The following is an 18960-nucleotide window of genomic DNA, read 5'->3' as shown; positions in this document are numbered from 1 at the left end:
TTGCATGTATCTTTGTGGATTGTTTCCAAAAACAGAACTTCATATACATGTCAGGAAAAGTAACAGAAGCAACCTAAAAGACTATGGGGATTAAAAAGCAGGGGAGTCCTGTTGATCTAGTATGTCAATACACAGGAAAGCTCAACAACAATTGATGTGATGCTACAGCAATAACAGGATAAAAAATAAGACAAATTGTTAGATGGCATTAGCCATGGTACGGGCTGAAAAATGACATATAAATACAAAATGACAACACAAAATACATAATAAAACAAAAACAAAAGCCAATAACCTCACTCCCACAAACATGTTTAATGTTCAGTGTTCAATGAGCCAAAGGCCTGGTTATAGAGATTATGTTCCCACAACATTGAAATCGAAATATGTACTTTCTAGAGAGAAAGGACTGAAAATTCTGGGTAACTTTCTTTGAATTTTTGCAGCATTAATACTCATATAGGAAAAAGTGATGTAGAAAGTCCCAAATCAGTGATTTGAGTATTGCTACCTTATATAAGCAGTAAAGAATGCCTCTGCTAAAATCATCTTTTCCAAAACTCTGCCATGTCACTTCTCTTCCTAAGCCTCTCTGCACTGTCTCTTTGATATATTACACACCAAACTGCTACTCTGCATATGCGGACTTCTTAGCTTTTTATGCCTGCCTAAGGCTGAAGTCCTATACACAGTTACCTAGGAGTAAGTCTCACTGAACTCTGTGTAGATATGTATATGGTTGCTCTGTAAATTTCTGCTTTCATGTCTGCCACACTCTTGTCCTATATATTCTGTCTCTCCAGTAAGGCTCGTCTGCTGCCTTTCTTCAGTTCTTCCATTGTAACTGCTCATTTTGGTAACCAAGCCACCCTACATTTTTCAAAAAATAGAATACAATACAATAAGCCTTTGCCCTTGAAGATTTTAGTCGCCCAACACTTTTCTGACACAAGTATTAATGTTTCCTAGTGTAGTCCAATCAGAAGTTTTAAAATATATTTATGAACATATTACAAGTATTAATGCTTACATCAGAAAAATTACAATGTGAATTAAGCTGTAGTTAGGCCTGCCTAAGGAGGAACTCCATTGCTGCTAAATTCAGTGCAACAACATCTAGCACCTTGTTTGCACAGTTACAGAACCAAGAAACGGGTAAATAGCTTGTAAATATCTATCAAGAACAGTAAAGACATCCTATGTGAGTGCCTGGAGGCAGTTGGAGGGTGGATGGTTGTTAATGGATTGAGGTGGAATCCCAACAAGACAGAAGTACTCTTTCTGGGGGCCAGGCAGGTGTGGGGGACACCCTGGACCTGAATGGGGTAACTGTGCCACTAAAGGACTACGTGTTCAACCTTGGAGTCATTTAGGACTCACAGCTGTCCATGGAAGCACAGGTCAATTCTGTGTACAGGACAGCTGTCTACCAGCTCCACCTTGTACAACAGCTAAGACCCTACCTACCTGAGCCCTGTTTCGCCAAAGTAATACATGCTCTGGTTTTCTCCCACTTGGACTATTGCAATGTGTTCTACCTTTGAAAGTGACAACTAATCCAGAATGCACCAACTGGACTGGCGACTGGGAGTGGTTGCCAGAACCATACAACAGCAGTCCTAAAATATCTACATTGGCTCCCAGTACGTTTCCAAGCACAATTCAAAGTATTGGCACTGACCTAGAAAGCCCTAAACGGTCTTGGCCCTGTATACCTGAAGGAGTGTCTCAACCCCGGACACTGAGGTCCAGCTCCCAGGGCCTTCTGGCAGTTCCATCACTACAATAAATGAAGTAACAAGGAATCAGGCAGAGGGCTTTCTCAGAAGTTGCATCCACCCTGTTGAATGCCCTCTCATCAGATGTCAAACAGATAAACAACTATATGACATTTGAAGGCATCTGAAGGCAGCCCTGTACAGGGAAGTTTTTCATGTTTGAGGTTTTATTGTGTTTTTAATATTTTGTTGAGAGCTGCCTAAAGTGGCTGGGGCAACCTAGTCAGATGGGCAGCACACAAATTAAATAATAATTAATAATAATAATAATAATAATAATAATAATAATAATAATAAACATGGTAGCAGTAGAAAAGCACTGGTAAGCATGTGAATGTCGGCTCACAGGCCATAGGTTTTGCAAACACTAAGAAATAAGCAACATTTGTAGTGCTTTGCAAAACTCTTTGAGCATGGTCAGAAGTGATTTTAGGGTAATGTGACTGGTTTGGCCACTGGGCGTGCCAAATTTTAGAGTTGCACAGGGCACTGCTCAAATTTGAGAGCCCAAAGTGTGCCATTGGCATGGTGGATGTATACAACAATCAGCTCACTAGAAGCTATCAGCCAATATGCAACAGTTACCACACAACCAAATAGTAATGTGATTAGGCTGTTAGTTGCTTATTTAAAATGGTGCAGGTCTCTTGCATTCAGAGTCGTAGATTCCATTCCTGGTATCTCTAGCTGAATGCTATATATGGTAATCAGAGGGGGCTAAATGAACCAATGGCCTGACTCAATATAAAGTAGTTTCTTATGCTGTGACTTCCAACAGGGTGATGCGAGTGTAAATGTTCAGGGATTGCTGCTGCATAGCTGTGATCTTCATCTCACTTGATTCACTGAAGTCATAGAGGGGGTTTGATCCAGAGTAAGTTATTTGAGAATGGCAGCTTTGGTTCCTTCCTGAAAATACTGACTCAGAACCGTTTTTGAAATACAGTGGGTCTTCTGTGCTGTTTATGAACAAATGGTAAAACCTGACTGAATCAGTGAGTCAATTTTTCATAGCTTGGAATATGAACGAGCCACTGACATTTTCTTAAGTAAAAATCAACAGCAATGGACAATTTTTCTATAGGCCAAGCATGCAGAAGTCTGTTGATTAAATAAAAAGGAGGAAAAACTAATATTTTAAGAGTTGAGCTGAAACTCAAACACGTTTTTTTAACCTTACAGTTATATGTGGCTTAAAAACTTTTTACAAAATAAAATAGCTAAAGTCTCAGAAATTATCTGTATGTACTTTAGACACAGGCAGTCTAAGACTTTGTGTTAATGGATGGTTAATAATAATAATTAAGAGAACTTCATAGTAAGAGAACTTCAGGGGTGCCAACTTGAATAAAATATTGGGGGACAAGTAAGCCCCTCCCCACATAATTGACCACAAGACGTGGCACACACATACCATGTGAGTGACAATGCTCATCAACTTTGGGGGGCAGCCCTCTCAAATATTTTATGGGGGATGAAGTCTCTTAGGAGTTGGCTCATATGTCAGCACCACATAATAATCAAGATGGCACCATTTTTAGCATGAAAACTTCTATGTTTCGAAAACAAACAATGAAATTCAAGGCACTAGAACAAAACATGAGAAAAGCAACCAGGGCACTTCCAGAATGCTTGTTTATTAGGCATTAGTAGACTTCATACTTGCAAGTTTTTTACAGTATCCACGTGAGATCATTCCAGCAACAACATTTCCCCATTTAATCCTGATTTTCCATTTCTGAAGGGAAGGCCAATGTGTAAAGAAAAAGCCTGTTAACAACAACTTTGCAGATTAAGCCTCCATCTGTAAGCCTGCATAGTGACCGCAACAAAAATCAAACTTGGTAACCAAATCAGAACAAAAATGTGGAAAATTTGATTTGAAAGAAAGTAGAGCCAATCCAGTGCAGTGGTTAGAGTGCTGGGCTAGGACACCAGGGTTCAAATCCGCACTCAACTACCTTGGCCCCATTGCCATCTTGCAGCCTCAACTACCTCATAGGGCTGTGGCGATGCTAAAATATTATTATTATTATTATTAATAAATTTATACTCCGCCCATCTGGCTGGATATCCCCAGCCACTCTGGGCGGCTTCCAACAAAATATTAAAATACAGTAGTCTGTCAACCATTAAAAGCTTCCCTAAACAGGGCTGCCTTCAGATGTCTTCTAAAAGTCTGGTAGTTGTTTTTCTCTTTGACATCTGGTGGGAGGGCGTTCCACAAGGGAGAACCACCTGCGCCACCTGGAGCACCTCACAGGGAAGGTGGGAATGATGTACGTGTAATAAAAACAAATATAAATAAAGCAAAGCAATGTCATTTTATAACCGCAACCTTTTACGCACAGCCCTGTTGGTGCCCTATTTTTTTCCCCATTTACAATGATCACAGCATCAAGATCGATAGATAGGTATGAGATCTGGAGAAGGACTTTGCGTCCAGGCTTTTCCCTTTTATTTGGCACAAACTTATTGGGACTGGATGGAAGTTGGGAGAGCTTGGAGGCTTCTTCGTGCGTTTTTTTGCCCTTTACAAGATTCCTAAGCGCCTCCTCCCGGTCCTGAGGCAGCGCGCGCCTCGCCCGTCGCAGCCAATGGCTCGCGGCCCCGGTCCCTTTCGCTCCGCCCCTCGCAGCCCGGGCTTAGGGTCTGCCTGCTCCCGCATTTAAACAGCTCCTGTCGGGGCTGCTGCAGTTCAGTGAGCCGGTGTCCGAGCAACAGGTAGGAGCCTCCAGTGCGCCGCGCGCCTCCATGCCTTTCTCCTAAAGAACAGATCCCCGCGCGCATCCCTCTCTCTATCCGAGGCGAGCCTCGAGTGAGCAGCAGCAGCAGCAGCAGCAGCAGCAGCAGCTCCTCAGCCACAGGTTCTGGGCATCTATCTCCCTTCGCTGGACTGCTGGGCAGGATGAACAAGCGCAAAGCCGCCTTCCTCCTCTTGCAGATTGCCCTGCAGCTTTGCCCTGGCGAAGCCACTCACGCTCAGCCGCCTTCTCCTCAAGGTAAGAAGCAACAGTCCCAACTTGGAGGCGTCCAAAAAGCGGGGGGGGGGGGGGGGAGCCTCTCGTTTACCTCGATGGAGCTGAACTTTACAGAAGGCAAGGATAGGGAATAGGTGGCCGACGGTGGAATTCCCACCAGGATTAAGGGAGAGTTTCTTGTCCAGAAATAGGAGATTTGATAGGAAACATATGGCAGCAACTTGCAGCCTCTGGTGGGGTGCCCCAAATCCATCTCTTGAGGCAAAAGAAAAGGAGCAGCTGGAGTTTAAGCAGACTTGACAAAAGAGGTTAGTTTTTAAAGCCACCTTTGTAATGGGTGATGGTAACTGTACTGTTATGAAACCGTAAGTTTAAGGAGTTCCTTTAGAACTGAATTTTTGATAAAGCAAAATCAGAATCACCGGATGCTTTTCTTTTGAAGGGATTTGTTTAGAATAAGGATAGTAAAGCCCTTTTTTTAAAAAAAAGGTTTGATTCTTGTATATGTGGAAACACATTCCACAGATTCTTGAGACTCTCAAACCTTCAAAAAGATCTGTAGGAGCACAAGGGGGTACTTTTATCTTGATTTACCTCTGCTCTTTTCCTACTCTCTTGCCTAGGAATGGAAACATCTGTTGCTTTAATATTTACAGTATGTAGGGTTCTAGCCTGTTTGAGTAGCAATGATGTGAATACAGTATCAGATATTATTTTTTGCATATATATATATATATATGCCACTTTACCTTGTAAAGACAAAACAACAAATCAAATCAAAAATTGAACGAACTAGCAATGAAAAACAGTGCAGCACAAGCAAAACAGCAACAAAAGTTGCAATAATAACAACCGGGGTCAACAAAAACAAACAAAAGCCTGACCAGGATCAAATAAATCAACTTCAATTTAGCTTAAATGCTACTTGAAAAAGCCAGGGTTATATGAAATCATATATTTGTTGCATCAACACATCATAATAAACTATGTTCTTTGTAAGAGAAAGAAGCCTAGTTGAGCCATGAACTCTCATTCTTCACCCCCTCCTTCTCCTCTCCTGATGCAACTGCAAGGAGATCAGAATCTTGTGCTTCTTATTTTGTTTCACCACAGTTGTGCTGTAACCTTAAACTGTGGTTAATCTCAACTATTGTTTGTTGATACAAGGTAGTTTTATAACTTAAGGTTTGAAATTAATTTGTTTCAGACAAATCGGCTAAGTCAGTTTGTCATATTCAGATAGCAAGACAAACTGCAGATAATCAAAAATGGAAGTGAAAGCTTCTGAACTCCGTGTGAAGAGTGTGTGTGTGTGTGTGTGTATGTGCAAGCCAAATGCTCACCTGAATTCAGCCAGAGCCTGATCCTGGTGGGCTTCATTGGGGTGGCAATTCCACATAAAGTCAGCACCACACCTGTAAAATCCTTGCTAGACATATTATGAACCTCATTCAGTAAGAGTATCTGCAGCCTCTAAACTATAGCTATCAGGATTCTTTGGGGTGTGTGCACTAATTTAAATGTGCTTCAGAAATTTGGTGTGTACACAGCCCTAAACATGCTAGTGATTAAATTCCATTAAACTTGGGATTTTATCTAGTGACAGAAGACAGCTTGATGCAGCAGAGGCTTCTGTTAGCAGAAAAGGTAAGGAATGTGATTTTTACATATTCACCCTCAACAGCTGCAGCTCTCATCTGTTCCCAATCTGCTCCCAGGGGTTGGGAGACTCACTGGAACAGTATAAGGAGCTACCAGGGAAGGGTGAATTAGTGAAAATAGTTTGCCTCCCCATTCCAGTGACAAAACCCCACTGTTGGGTCAAAGAGCCTTTAATAAGCAGAGGGACAGCCTTAGATACATCCAATGTAATTTACCTCTGATTAGGATGGTGTTCCTGAAGATATTTTAATATTGATTCCAGATGTGGATAATTATTCAGCTTTGAATTGGCATTCATTACTGCATATGAATTGATTTAAACAGTAGTGTCTCATACGTTGCTGTGTTGTTAATATTACAAGGACAATAGCATAGTACTGTTGTTGAAAATGGGGATGAACGGTTTTTGTAGCTGATACCTGTTTGCAGATCACATTTTTTATGGTTTTGATTTTCCCATGTGGGCACAATGCACCGCTGGTGCTAATTACCTTTGCAGAAAGGGCATGTTTTTAAATTCAAGCTGTTTAGTGGGCTGTGTGATGATAGATTGTGAAGACACTAAAGAATCATTCGTTCGAGATTAATCAGTTAATCAACTGAACCACCTTGACTCCTTTCATGCATTACCCAAAGGCTGTAGGTATGAGTAAGAATGAAATCTAAAATAAATGGAATGCAATGGGAAAGAATCTCTTTCATGCTTCTCAAGCGGAATTATTTCAATGAGTAGAATGTTGAATATGTTGTGAAGATGCATGTAGGTTATACTTTTTGAGCTGTATTATATCTATTAACCTAATGTATGCCTCCCTAGAACCATAGAACTGTAGAGTTGGAAGGGACCCCAAGGGTCATCTAGTCCAACCCCCTGCAATGCAGGAACCTCAGCTGAAGTATTCATGACGGATGGCTATCCAACCTCTGTTTAAAAACATCTAAGGAAGGAGAGGCTCTCATGGGAGCCTGCTGAACAGCTCTTATTGTCAGAAAGTTTTTCTGAATGTTTAGTTGGAATCTCCTTTCTTATAACTCGAAGCCATTGGTACGAGTCCTACCCTCCAGAGCAGGAGAAAACAAGCATGCTCCTCCCCCCACGTGACAGTTCTTAAAATATTTAAAGATGGCTATCATATCTCCTCTCAGTCTGCGCTTTTCCAGGCTAAACATACCCAGCTCCTTCAAGCGCTCCTCATAAGGCTTAGTTTCCAGACCCTTTATCATCTTGGTTGCCCTTTGCACATTTTCGAGCTTGTCAGCATCCTTCTTAAATCATGGTGCCCAGAATTGGACACAGTATTCCAAGTGTGGTCTGACTAAGGCAGAATAGGTAAAGGGACCCCTGACTGTTAGGTCCAGTCAGACGATTCTGGGGTTGCGGTGTTCATCTCGCTTTATTGGCTGAGGGAGCCGGCGTACAGCTTCCGGGTCATGTGGCCAGCATGACTAAGCCGCTTCTGGCGAACCAGAGCAGCGCACAGAAACGCCATTTACCTTCCTGCCGGAGCGGTAACTATCTATCTACTTGCACTTTGACGTGCTTTCGAACTGCTAGGTTGGCAGGAGCAGGGACCAAGCAACAGGAGCTCACCCTGTTGTGGGGATTTGAACCGCCAACCTTCTGATCGGCAAGCCCTAGGCTCTGTGGTTTAGACTAAGGCAGAATAGAGTGGTACTATTACTTCCCTTGATGTAGTCTAGAATAGCATTAGCTTTTTTTTGCTGCTGCATCACACTGTTGACTCACGTTAAGCTTGTGGTCACCCACCCGCTGGATTAAGGATGATTTATAAATATTGCAGAGCAATCTTAAACCCCAATCCACTGGCTGGAGGGGGTTAGTATGGAGCAGAGATTGGGGGGGGGGGGGAATTATCAGAGAAAAACAATATGCCTATGACCAACTGCAAAACATGAATTGAGGGAAACACTTCAAAAGTTTGGTTATAAATTACATTGTTTTATTATAAAGTTAACCTTTGAAGCCTATTATATTATTTTTTAAAGAAATTAAGGGTGCATGCATAGCAAATATGTACAAGATTTGAAACAACAATATTACATCTATCTAACATCTAACATCAATCTAAAAATGTGTGCAGTCGGGGTTTTCCCATTGATTTTCCTGAACTGTAGCTGCCTTCTCACCATTCTGGGGCTGCATTGCTTTAACCTCACTTGAATTGGGGGGGGGGGGAAATCTGGTGTTCTAACAGAACAGATATGGGAAAGAGGGTTTTGTTTTGATTCAGGAGACTTAGACTCCCCCCCCCCTAAGAATCTGAAAAAGCTATCATTGGCCATATGGTGAGTGTGCCCACAATCCTCAAAGAAGTTTGCAACAGTAAGATTGTCCGCTGTGAAGGGTTTTTGGTTTTGTCTTAATTGCTTCATTATGGTTTCCTAAATTTAAGTACAGGCGGTTGCTAGTGAAACAAGATAATGAGACTGCAGTCCCTACATATCTGGGAGTAACCTCCCTTAATTAAACAATAGGATTTACTTCTGAGTAGACAGGTAGAGACCTGCACTGTTAATAGAGCAGAAACAGAAGGTGGAAACGGGACAGGAAAATATTTAAAGACAAAGTACAAAGTTTAAAGGACTCGATTTTGAAGGCACTGAAATGACATAAACTGTCAGGAGCATTATTCCAAAGGAATCTGTACCTTTTATTACCTTTTATTTAACAAAAGCTCCTTAAAATCATAAAGAACCTTTGGAAAAATATACTTTGTTAGAGAATGATCCAATGAAATGACAGTATTTCATAAAGGGGTAATCCTACTATAGTGAAGCAGTGCAATCCTATACATGCCTACCCAGAAGTTAGTCCCATTGAGTCTGCTGGGGCTTACTCCCATGTAAGTGAGTAAAGAGTTGCAGTTTGAGGTCCTTTGTTATTTTCCTTTGAAATCAATGAGCATTAAAAGTTGTGTGGGTTGTGCTTTTAAGTTTCCAATGCATCATGGTCCCATCATAAACTACACTTGGAAAAGCTAGCCACCCCACACCCCTCCTATTTTGAGTTGGAGGCTCATCATTCTGGAAAAAATTGAGAATCTGTTTCTAAAGCTACCAATCTGTGTCCAGGTGGCCGTTGGAGTGCATGAACAATTGGTTTAATTCACTCTGGGAAGTCATGCATTCTGTGTACACTTGCAGGCTAATAAGCTTTTGTAGATGTTCAGCCCTTCTGTGATAATTAACCTCTGTGAATGTCAGCAGTTAGTTCTTCAAATAAGCACTGCTAAGTGTGTGGCTTCAGAAGACCCTTTACCCAAAGGCAATTTAACATGGCGTCCATTTAAATCCACTTAGTAAATTGGTTATCTGTAACAAGCTGCCAACTGATGGAAATAATTTTACCCCGTCAGATTTTCAGCCAGGTGTAGATATATGTTAAATAATCCACACCACATGGCAGGATTATTACATTGTGGTAAATTAGCACTCTGCTATTGGATAAATCTAGGCAACAATTTACCATCTTCATAGGACTGAAACCAGAGGCCTGGTCTCACACATCCTGATGAAGATACAGCATAGTTAAGGAATAAGCACACTCTACCACACACATAAACATAGTGTGTGCAACAGGTGCTCTGTTTCAGGTATGAGGTATGACCGTCCAGATACCTTTGGATGACAACACCCATCATCCCTAACCGTTCTGGCTGAGGCTGATGGGAGCTGGAGTCTAACAGCATCTGAAAAGCTACAGGTTCTCTACCCCTGCTCTAAATGGAAGCCAATGAAAGCTCAATTTGTATCAATTTTCTCCTGCTTTTGGAGAAGGAATCCCAGAAACCATTCGACAATGTGCAGACTTCCATGTGAACCGCTTGTATTTCATAATGTTATAATATGTGTGATGTAAGAGAGGGGAATGTGCAAGCCAGCAGCCCAAAGACTTGCATAAATCTCCAAATAGTATCTAACCATTTGCTTGTATCCCAGGGCCCTTTGCCTCTTCTCAACTTTTCCTCTTTTTTCTCTCTAGTTGAATCAAAAAGCCAAGACCTAGTTTTTGCTTCTAAATGTGTGTGCTCTGCTGTTTTATCATTCTTTACAAATATCTGGCCTTTGTTCCCCACTGTCTCTTTATATGGCACTTTTAATAAGCAAATAGTTTTATAACCTTGTATATTCAGTGATCACTCACTTCAGCAAAATACCATCCGGCAGAACTGTGCTCTTTAGCTAAATCCAGAGTGTCTCCACCCAGAGCCAGAAATAAGTCCTGTCTGCTGTGAAAAATGTACCACCTACAGGGTAAGCTTGCAGGCAACAGTATCCACACTGTGGCTTATATAGGAGTACAGTTTGGTCAGGGAGCTAGCACCATGTTAATTCCTGAAAAAACAAAGTTTAATTTGATTCTTGGCATCTATGAAGTCACATGAGTTTAATTCAAAGAACTGTATATCCAGAAGGAACACATTTTAATTTGACTACAATTAGTAAGGTCATTAGACTTAAACTTTTTTCCAGATCAGACTTGAAGCAATCTAACAAATAAATTATTGCAATCAATTAAGCAACAAGCATAAAATAAGCATAACCGCTTATGATGTATAAATGTTTCCCATCTTCCTGATGTACTTTTCACCAGGAGATTGGTGATATGTCTCTTAACACTCTTTATTCTTTCAACACAGTTGGGTTAGTGAAGGGCGATTTTAAATAACACTAATAATCATTGGAAATTTATTGATTTATTTGTATCTGTAGCCACCTCCATCTCAAATACTCAGACCAAGAAAAAGAAAAAGCTTTCCTTTTAGCGAAACAGAATAAAATCTCACCTCTTTAAAAGCCAGCCCAAGGAGGAATTTCTTGTAAGTTCTTCCGAAAGAACAGATGACTCTGATTTGTGGTGAGTCAGACCATAAATCTTTCTTGTTTGGTACTACAGGTGAAACTGTCCACAGCTTCAAGGTGTTCCCAAACAGGCCACCTGAAAGTTACTGTACTGTACTTGTAACAGAAGATGCCTGGGATTTAATCTGTGACCTTCCACAAGCAAACCATGTGGTTACCACTCACTGAGCTATGACTCACACCAACTAAGGTGGCTTGAGGCAGTTTGAATCGCAGCTGCAGAGCTCCATTTCTCTCATTGAACTAAATCAGCCCTTAAATGCTCAACTTGGCATTTGGGCAAGGGGAAATGCAAAGTTGGGGGTGATACTGGTGGTGAAATGGAATTCCTGGAGGAGGACATAGCTGTTTGGCCAGAAACTGAAACAGGAGCGTTTGTGGTTTTGTTTTTATTTATTTTTCATGGTACAGAAAATACATTTTGAGAAAACAATTGTTACAGAAGTAAACAACAAACAACTTATCCTGATAAAATTACAGGCTTCTGTCATGCTACAGGAGCGTTCCTGTTGCAAGGACGAACTGCAACATTTTATTGAAGTCCCACTTGTATATTATTTATAATAATCAACTTAGTGAAATCCTTCTTATCTCTTTATAGTTTTTGATCTTCTTTCTACACCCAACCAGAGGCTAGTAAAAACCTTCTTGCAACAGACACTGGCCGATCCTACACTGAATGAAATTTACGTGCTGTCGACATTCAGACTGCAACCCAAAAGCACAGCTGTTGTATTTGGGCTATATTCCTCCACTGAAAACAGAAAATATTTTGAATTCACAGTTATGGGACGGGTGAATAAAGGTAAGTCCTACAAAAGTCGGGTGGGTGGGTGTGAAAGCAATGAATAGATGTGATTTTATTGGGCATATTCTCAAGAAGGTCTCTCACACAAATCTACGATTAGCTTACATTTTTTTGTGAAGTTTTAATTCATTTAATTAATGTTTACTCCTGAAATTGTTTTTACCATCCTCTTAAACACCTCCTGAATACTTCTTGATATCCTTCCTAAATTCTGGTGCTCAGAGTTTATTGCAGTATTGGAGTCTTATCAGTACTGAGACTTGGAATGAAAGCTAATGTAAATACAATTCCAACACTTTGCTACTGCTTTTTATTGCCTGCTTGCATACTCATTGCATTCCACGCTTCAGAGAAGTATGAGAATTAGCTTATGGCAACATCCTGTCTCTGTGTTCTTGTACAGCCTTGATTCCCCATGTTGGGAGATGGGGCCTGGCATCTTTCTGCCAGCAAACTTCCCACTGGCAGTGATGAATGGTTCTCAAAGAACCAAGTCAAAGGTTTTTCTTTCTTCCTTTTTCCCCTTTGGGAAATCACTGTTTCAAATTACTGAGGAATTTGATAGATACACGCACATGCTGCATTCAGCATATGAAAGAGGGGAACTTAATTTAGTTGATCCCGAAGTTTAGCTTTGACTGTGCAAGATAAACATTCCTGTTGCAAAGGCCTTATAAAATCAGCCACATGACAGAAAATGCTCTTGGCTGAGTGGAATGCGCTTGTTTAGAGCCGTAGCACTGACTTGTGTGGAACTCTGCCATGCTATGGTAAATTCATGAATGTACAGCATGAAAAACGTGTGGTGTTATCTACAAAGGGAGGAATGGTTGTGCAATTAGAATAAACCTACTAACTAAAATTGCATGCTAACCAATTACAGAAACGTTTAGTTAAATTGCCTTTAAATTGGGGCTGCAACTCGTTAGTGATTGGTTAGACTAACAGATTTAAAAACTTTTGATTGACTAAAAGGTGAGCCTTTTAAAATGCATTTGGTTGGATCAGGTGCAGGTCTATACAAGTAAACCCCAATGAGTTAAATGAAACTTAATCCCAAGTAAGCATGTACAGGATTGCAGGCTAACATTGCAATCCTGTATATGTCTGCTCAGAGTGAGCCCCATTGAATCCAATGGGGCTTACTCCCAGGCAAGTGAGTGTAGGATTGCTGCCTAAAGGGGTAGTCTGGGGTTGCTTCTAGAACCAATATTGTCATTTGAAGCCCAGGCGACCTCAGTAGCAAGAGTGCCCATTTCCAATTCATTCACTACCCACAACTGCATCTGGACTGCAGTATTCCAGCCACAGTACTACATGCTCTAGTAACCTCATATGTAGCTCTACGTGGGACTGCCCTTGAAGATGTTCCAGAAGTTGCAGCAGCTGCAGAATGTAGCTGCTAGATTAATAAATGCCACAACAAAATAGGATAATGTTACACAGATCCTTAAAGAGCTGCACAGGATCCTGATTTGCTACAAGGACTACGTCCGAAGTATAAATCCCTATATTTGAAGCCCAAATATTTGAAGGAGTGTCTCCCATTATCTGCTGTCCCATGCAATAAGGTCTGTAGGAGAGGCCCTGCTAGTGTTTCTGTTGGTGAGCATGGTCCATTCTACAGTCAAACAATTCATGGCTTTCAATCTGTTGTGGCACCCTAGTTATGGAACTCACTTCCACTGAAGATATATTTCCCCTACTCTATCCTTCCTATGTCAAGTGAAGACTCATTTGCTTCTCCAAGCTGTGGGGGATAGGAAGAGTATGTAAGGTAGTATGACTTCTGTTGTAATTATATTCTACTGAAATTCCTTTTTCTGCTTTTAATTTTGATGTTTTGATATCACCCTGGTGACCTTCAGATTGAAGGGTGGTTTAGAAATGTGATGATGATGATGATGATGATGATAATAATTATAAAGAAGTTTGTTATAAATCAGCAAATAAAGAACATGTGTTTTGCTTTAGAACAAAATGTTAGTCATATAAAAATTAATGCAAATATAATCTGAGAGCTAATGAACTGAGATTGAACTGTGGGAGTACAGAGGCACTGGGTTGGTGATTCCCATGTCCAGAAGATTGGCCAGTTGCCTATTCTCAACGGGGTTGCACTTACTCTGGAAAGACACATTCAGGGTTTGTGGGGGCCCCTGGATCCATCTTTGTTGCTGGAAGCACAGGTAGCCTCAGTTTCTAGGAGTGCCTTTTACCAGCTCTAGCTGTTACGTCAACTATGGTGGTTCTTGGACAGAGATAGTCTGGCCATTATAATGCACCATTTGTAGCCCACCAAGCCAGGTGCAGCCTAGCAGTAAATTATAGAAATCTTCTAAATCTCAAAGTCACAAATTATGCACTCTTGATGGATACTCTTGAAAACATAGAACCAAATAAACATAAGTCTTAAAGGTCTCTGAAAGTCTTTGTGGGCTATGCAAGTCTCTGAAAGAAGCAATGGGTCAGATTCTTATCTGGTGAAAACAAGCTGTAAAGCTTTGTTTTATGACGTCGAACGCTGCCGAAGTGGTCCGTGAACAGTGATTCCGGATATACCCACTGTTTCGTGGAATTCTTCTTCAGCACAGCAGAAGGACACAGAAATGTTTCATAAACCCATCTATATGGTGAATGGAATTGTATAACAACAATTGCTATGGTTACTTACAGCAGTAATTTATGGCAGCTCAGCAGGGACATGATCATCTGAGTTGTGTGGTCTGACTGCCAATGCCTGTTGCCATTGCCAGGAGCAATATTTTAAAAATTCATGTTTGTTTGTTTTTAGTATGACAGAACAGTTTTATACCAATATATCTACATATGCGCTCAAGGAACCCTTTAAGAAAATACAAGAGTTTGGTACCTTGTTTCCTCTGTGTGATGTTTTGCTATTCCAGAACATTCCTCTCCCTGCCATCTCTTTTCACTTGTTTCCCTTAGGATTGTAACATATTAAAGCAGAATCCGCTTGCAATCTGGCCTTCTTGGTTTCATAACTGCATTGTCCTTCATGATGATTTCACTCTCGCTCTCCTAAAAGAGAAGAAGAATTCTCTTAGAACATGGGTTTCCAAACTGGTCGTGGACCACCAGTGGTCCATCAGTTTCACTTTAACATTAATATTTATTTTAAATTGTATTTTATTGCTTCTTTTACTTCTGTTGTATTTTACTGTATTATAAAAAAGAAACTATAAAAATAAAGTTACAAATCATACAGCATATAGCACAGTGCATTGCAATTGCTACAAATCATTAAGTGGTCCACCAAAACCAGTAGCAATTTTCAAGTGGTCCTTCCTAGGGCAGGTGGGTGAGGAGCTTGGGAACCATTGCCTTAGAAGGCAGGCTAAAAGCTGCTTGTGATAAGGTTAATTTCATTGTCTCCATTGCCACATAACATCTAAAGGAAGTACAGTGGTACCTCGGGTTACAAACACTTCGGGTTACAGACTCCACTAACCTGGAAGTAGTACCTCAGGTTAAGAACTTTACCTCAGGATGAGAACAGAAATCACGCAACGGCACAGCGGCAGCGGGAGGCCCCATTAGCTAAAGTGGTACCTCAGGTTAAGAACGGACTTCTGGAATGAATTAAGTTCATAACCAGAGGTACCACTGTAGCTAAAATTTAGGGATTAGGAATTTAGGGATTATTCTGCAACCAGCCTTCACCACTACATTTGTACAAGTATAAACAATTGATGGTGGTTCAGGGGTAATGCTTTAGTTCTGTTAATAAGGAACGAATAAATTCTTGGCTATCGCATTAAAGGCCTTCACTAAAATGCTGCTCTGCGATTCTGTGATTTATCAATTGACTACTGAATTTGTAATTTACTATTGAATTTAATGCATTAAAATATTAAAACTGCATCCTTTTCATTCTTCTCAAACCATAAGGACTTGTTTTTTTTAAAAAAAGTGAAGAAATGAAAGTATTTTTTAACCAAGTCAGTAGTGTTCCAGAAGTGGACAGTGATCACAAAAACATATGCTAATCCATCAAAATATATGCTGCAGACTCCCCAGATACATCCATGTCTACTTTCCCCCCTCTCCTGACCTTCTCACCTGGATATACACTCAGAGAAAAGACTGCTCATCTTTTAAAAATAGCATTTTCTTTAAAAGTTGTATGTGCTCACTTAACAACAGCTCTTTGAAGCCTATTCAAATATCCAACAGGATTTCTGGTATCCTAAACTGAAACTTTTTTTTACTGCCTTTCATAAGCAAAGCAACAGGGACTCTGGTTTTCTCCACAGTGAAAACGACTGAAGTCTTCACTGTCCATTGGCACCAGTAAATTCAAACTTTTCCTGCAGTGGAAGGGTGCAGCAACACAGATGGTTTAAATATAATAATGTCTTTGGTCCTTCCTAGCAAGCATTTCCCCCTCTGCTCTCTCCAAAAAAAGTATTCCACCCCCTCAGATGAACCTTGATCTTCCATCCAGTCCAGCTGCCCTCCGGCAATCCTGTCTCGTGGCCATTGGCCAATTGTGAGCTCTTCCACCCCTTTCCTTTATCTATCTTTCTCTTATTCTCTGCTGGATTTATCTAGTCTTGCTCCAGATGCAGGATCTTTCTTATAGGGCTTGCCAGATTCAAATCTGGAGAATGCTCACGTATCTTGAAATCTGCAGTAGAGATTCCTCTTGTCTGTTGCATCCTAGGTCCTGACAACACATGGCTGCACAGGAGATCACTGGTAGCTTTGTTCCTGGGGCAAATAATGCAAGGGGGAGGGTTTATTTTTACAAGGATTACAGTACACAGAGAAAGGGCTAAATCCCCCCCCCCCTTTCATAGTCCTGTTTCTTCCCTCAGTTGCTTTTATTTTCGAAGGGGGGGACGGGACCCAAAGCATGTTCAGTGTTCTTCTAATGTGGTTGCCACTTACATAGCAGCTTTTAGTAGATAAAATGCTCTGTGGTCTTAACTTTTGTACCTTTGCTTAACAAACCAGCAGGGCAGATCTAATCCATGAGATAGTGGGGCCAGTTCCTAAAAAGCAAACTGATATCTCACAAGTTATTTCTAGTTTGGTCCTTAGGGAGCAAATATGCAGCTACATTAAAGGGCAAGAAATTATAAGTTGTTCAGTTACTGCATATAATTTAGCATGGGGAGAGGTACTTTCTGGAGTTTTCTTTCCAATGTCTTTAGCCAACCCTGCTGCAGTCCTTACTATTTCTGCTTTAATAATATGAAACAGAATCTGAGAACCAGAAACTAATTCAGGGCCAGATACAAAACAGAACTGAGCTCCTACACCTTCGTGATTTATAGAAGATCATTTCTATATCACTTAATATATAGTGGTACCTCGGGTTAAGAACTTCGTTCTGGAGGTCCGTTCTTAACCTGAAACTGATCTTAACCTGAGGTACCACTTTTGCTAATGGGGCTTCCTGCTGCTGCCGTTCGATTTCTGTTCTCATCCTGAAGCAAAGTTCTTAACCTGAGGTACTATTTCTGGGTTAGCGGGGTCTGTAACCTGAATCGTCTGTAACCCAAGGAACCACTGTATAAGAATAGATCTAAATGGTTTTTTAACATACTAGGAAACACAAAATTGCTTCTTTTAAGCATCATCACCATCATTAAAATTTCTATCTTGCCCTTCCTCTCAAAGGACCCCAGGGTTGCAAACACTAAAGTGGTAAAAGAGTACAATTAAAATGAAAACCCATTGATAAAATGTAAAAATACACAATGAAACAAACAATTAAACAGCGACTAAAAGTACAGAAATGCCTGGAACTGTAGAGCTGGAAGGGACCATGAGGATAATCTAGTCCAACCCTCTGTTATGCAGAAATTTTTCGCCCGATGTTGTAGCATGCATAAAAGGACCAGTTTCATGGATCGGGCAAAGGCATGGGCAAAAGATGTCTTCAAAAGATGTCTCAAGCAGATGACTGATAGATAAAAGTTGTGTAGAAGAAGGAACCCTGTTGAAATTCCTTCTTCCACACAACTTCTAAAGCTGCAGGAGGCCCTTCCTCTTTTTGCGTTTGGCCACCACCCAACCTGTGCATCTGTGATCATGGAGAGAGCTGGAGCTGACGGGTGCCCCCCTCCCTTTGTTAGCTATTTTATTTTTATCTGCATCTAGGACAATACTCCACATGGTATATGCATTTGCAAGTGATTTGTTAACTAGAGCTGTCGCAACAGACACGATCAAACCAAGAAAAGCTGAGGTGGCTTTCCTTAACTTTCCGCAAACTTCCTGCTCCATTGGCAGAGGTTTCACTGTGTACCAATTATACTGTGTTCTTGCCTTACAATGATGTTATTTTGTTCTAGTTTCCCTTCGATATCTGAGGAGCGATGGGAAGTTAAATGCTGTGATCTTCAGCAACGTGCCACTGGCAGATGGGAAGCGCCGCTCAGTCCTCCTCAGGCTAAGCGGCCTGCAACGTGGCTCCAGCAAAGCCGAATTGTACGTGGACTGTGTGCAGATGGATTCCGTTCAAGATCTGCCTAAAGCCTTTTCAGGACTGTCACAAAGCTCAGAGGCAGTGGAGTTACGAACACTGCAGAAAAAAGCACAGGTGAGCAGCTGTAGAGGAGTGATGGAGTCTTCATGCAGAAGCTCCTCTCATGTCAGGGTGCTTGCTGATTGGGTGGAGACACATGCACTTCATTTGTCAGGCCCAGGGTGGAGAGGGAGCAGGGGAGATTCACGAGTTCATCGGTCAAGTTCTTCCCCTCAGTCCTCTTGATTCGTGAGTATAACCTTCCCTTGCAACTGAAGAGCTCTGTGGCTCTACCAGAGAACTTCTTATATATATGAAAGGAGACCAATTAGGGTTGCTAATGCGGGT

General features: G+C 41.1%; 1 protein-coding gene across 1 annotated transcript in view; it reads left to right on the top strand.

Moving 5' to 3' along the window:
• The first annotated feature begins 4465 nt into the window (after window positions 1–4465).
• The window catches only part of THBS4 (thrombospondin 4), a 37097-nt gene continuing 22602 nt past the window's right edge, over window positions 4466–18960 (top strand). The window contains exons 1-3 of the mRNA XM_080972436.1: window positions 4466–4780; window positions 11907–12110; window positions 18440–18687. Of these exons, the coding sequence (XP_080828562.1) occupies window positions 4687–4780; window positions 11907–12110; window positions 18440–18687 (546 nt within the window). The 5' untranslated portion in view covers window positions 4466–4686. The remainder of the gene's footprint in view (window positions 4781–11906; window positions 12111–18439; window positions 18688–18960) is intronic.

Source organism: Podarcis pityusensis, assembly GCF_964106645.2.
Source record: "Podarcis pityusensis genome assembly, chromosome: 11".
Lineage (NCBI taxonomy): Eukaryota > Metazoa > Chordata > Lepidosauria > Squamata > Lacertidae > Podarcis > Podarcis pityusensis.
This window is presented reverse-complemented; position numbering and strand designations above follow the sequence as displayed.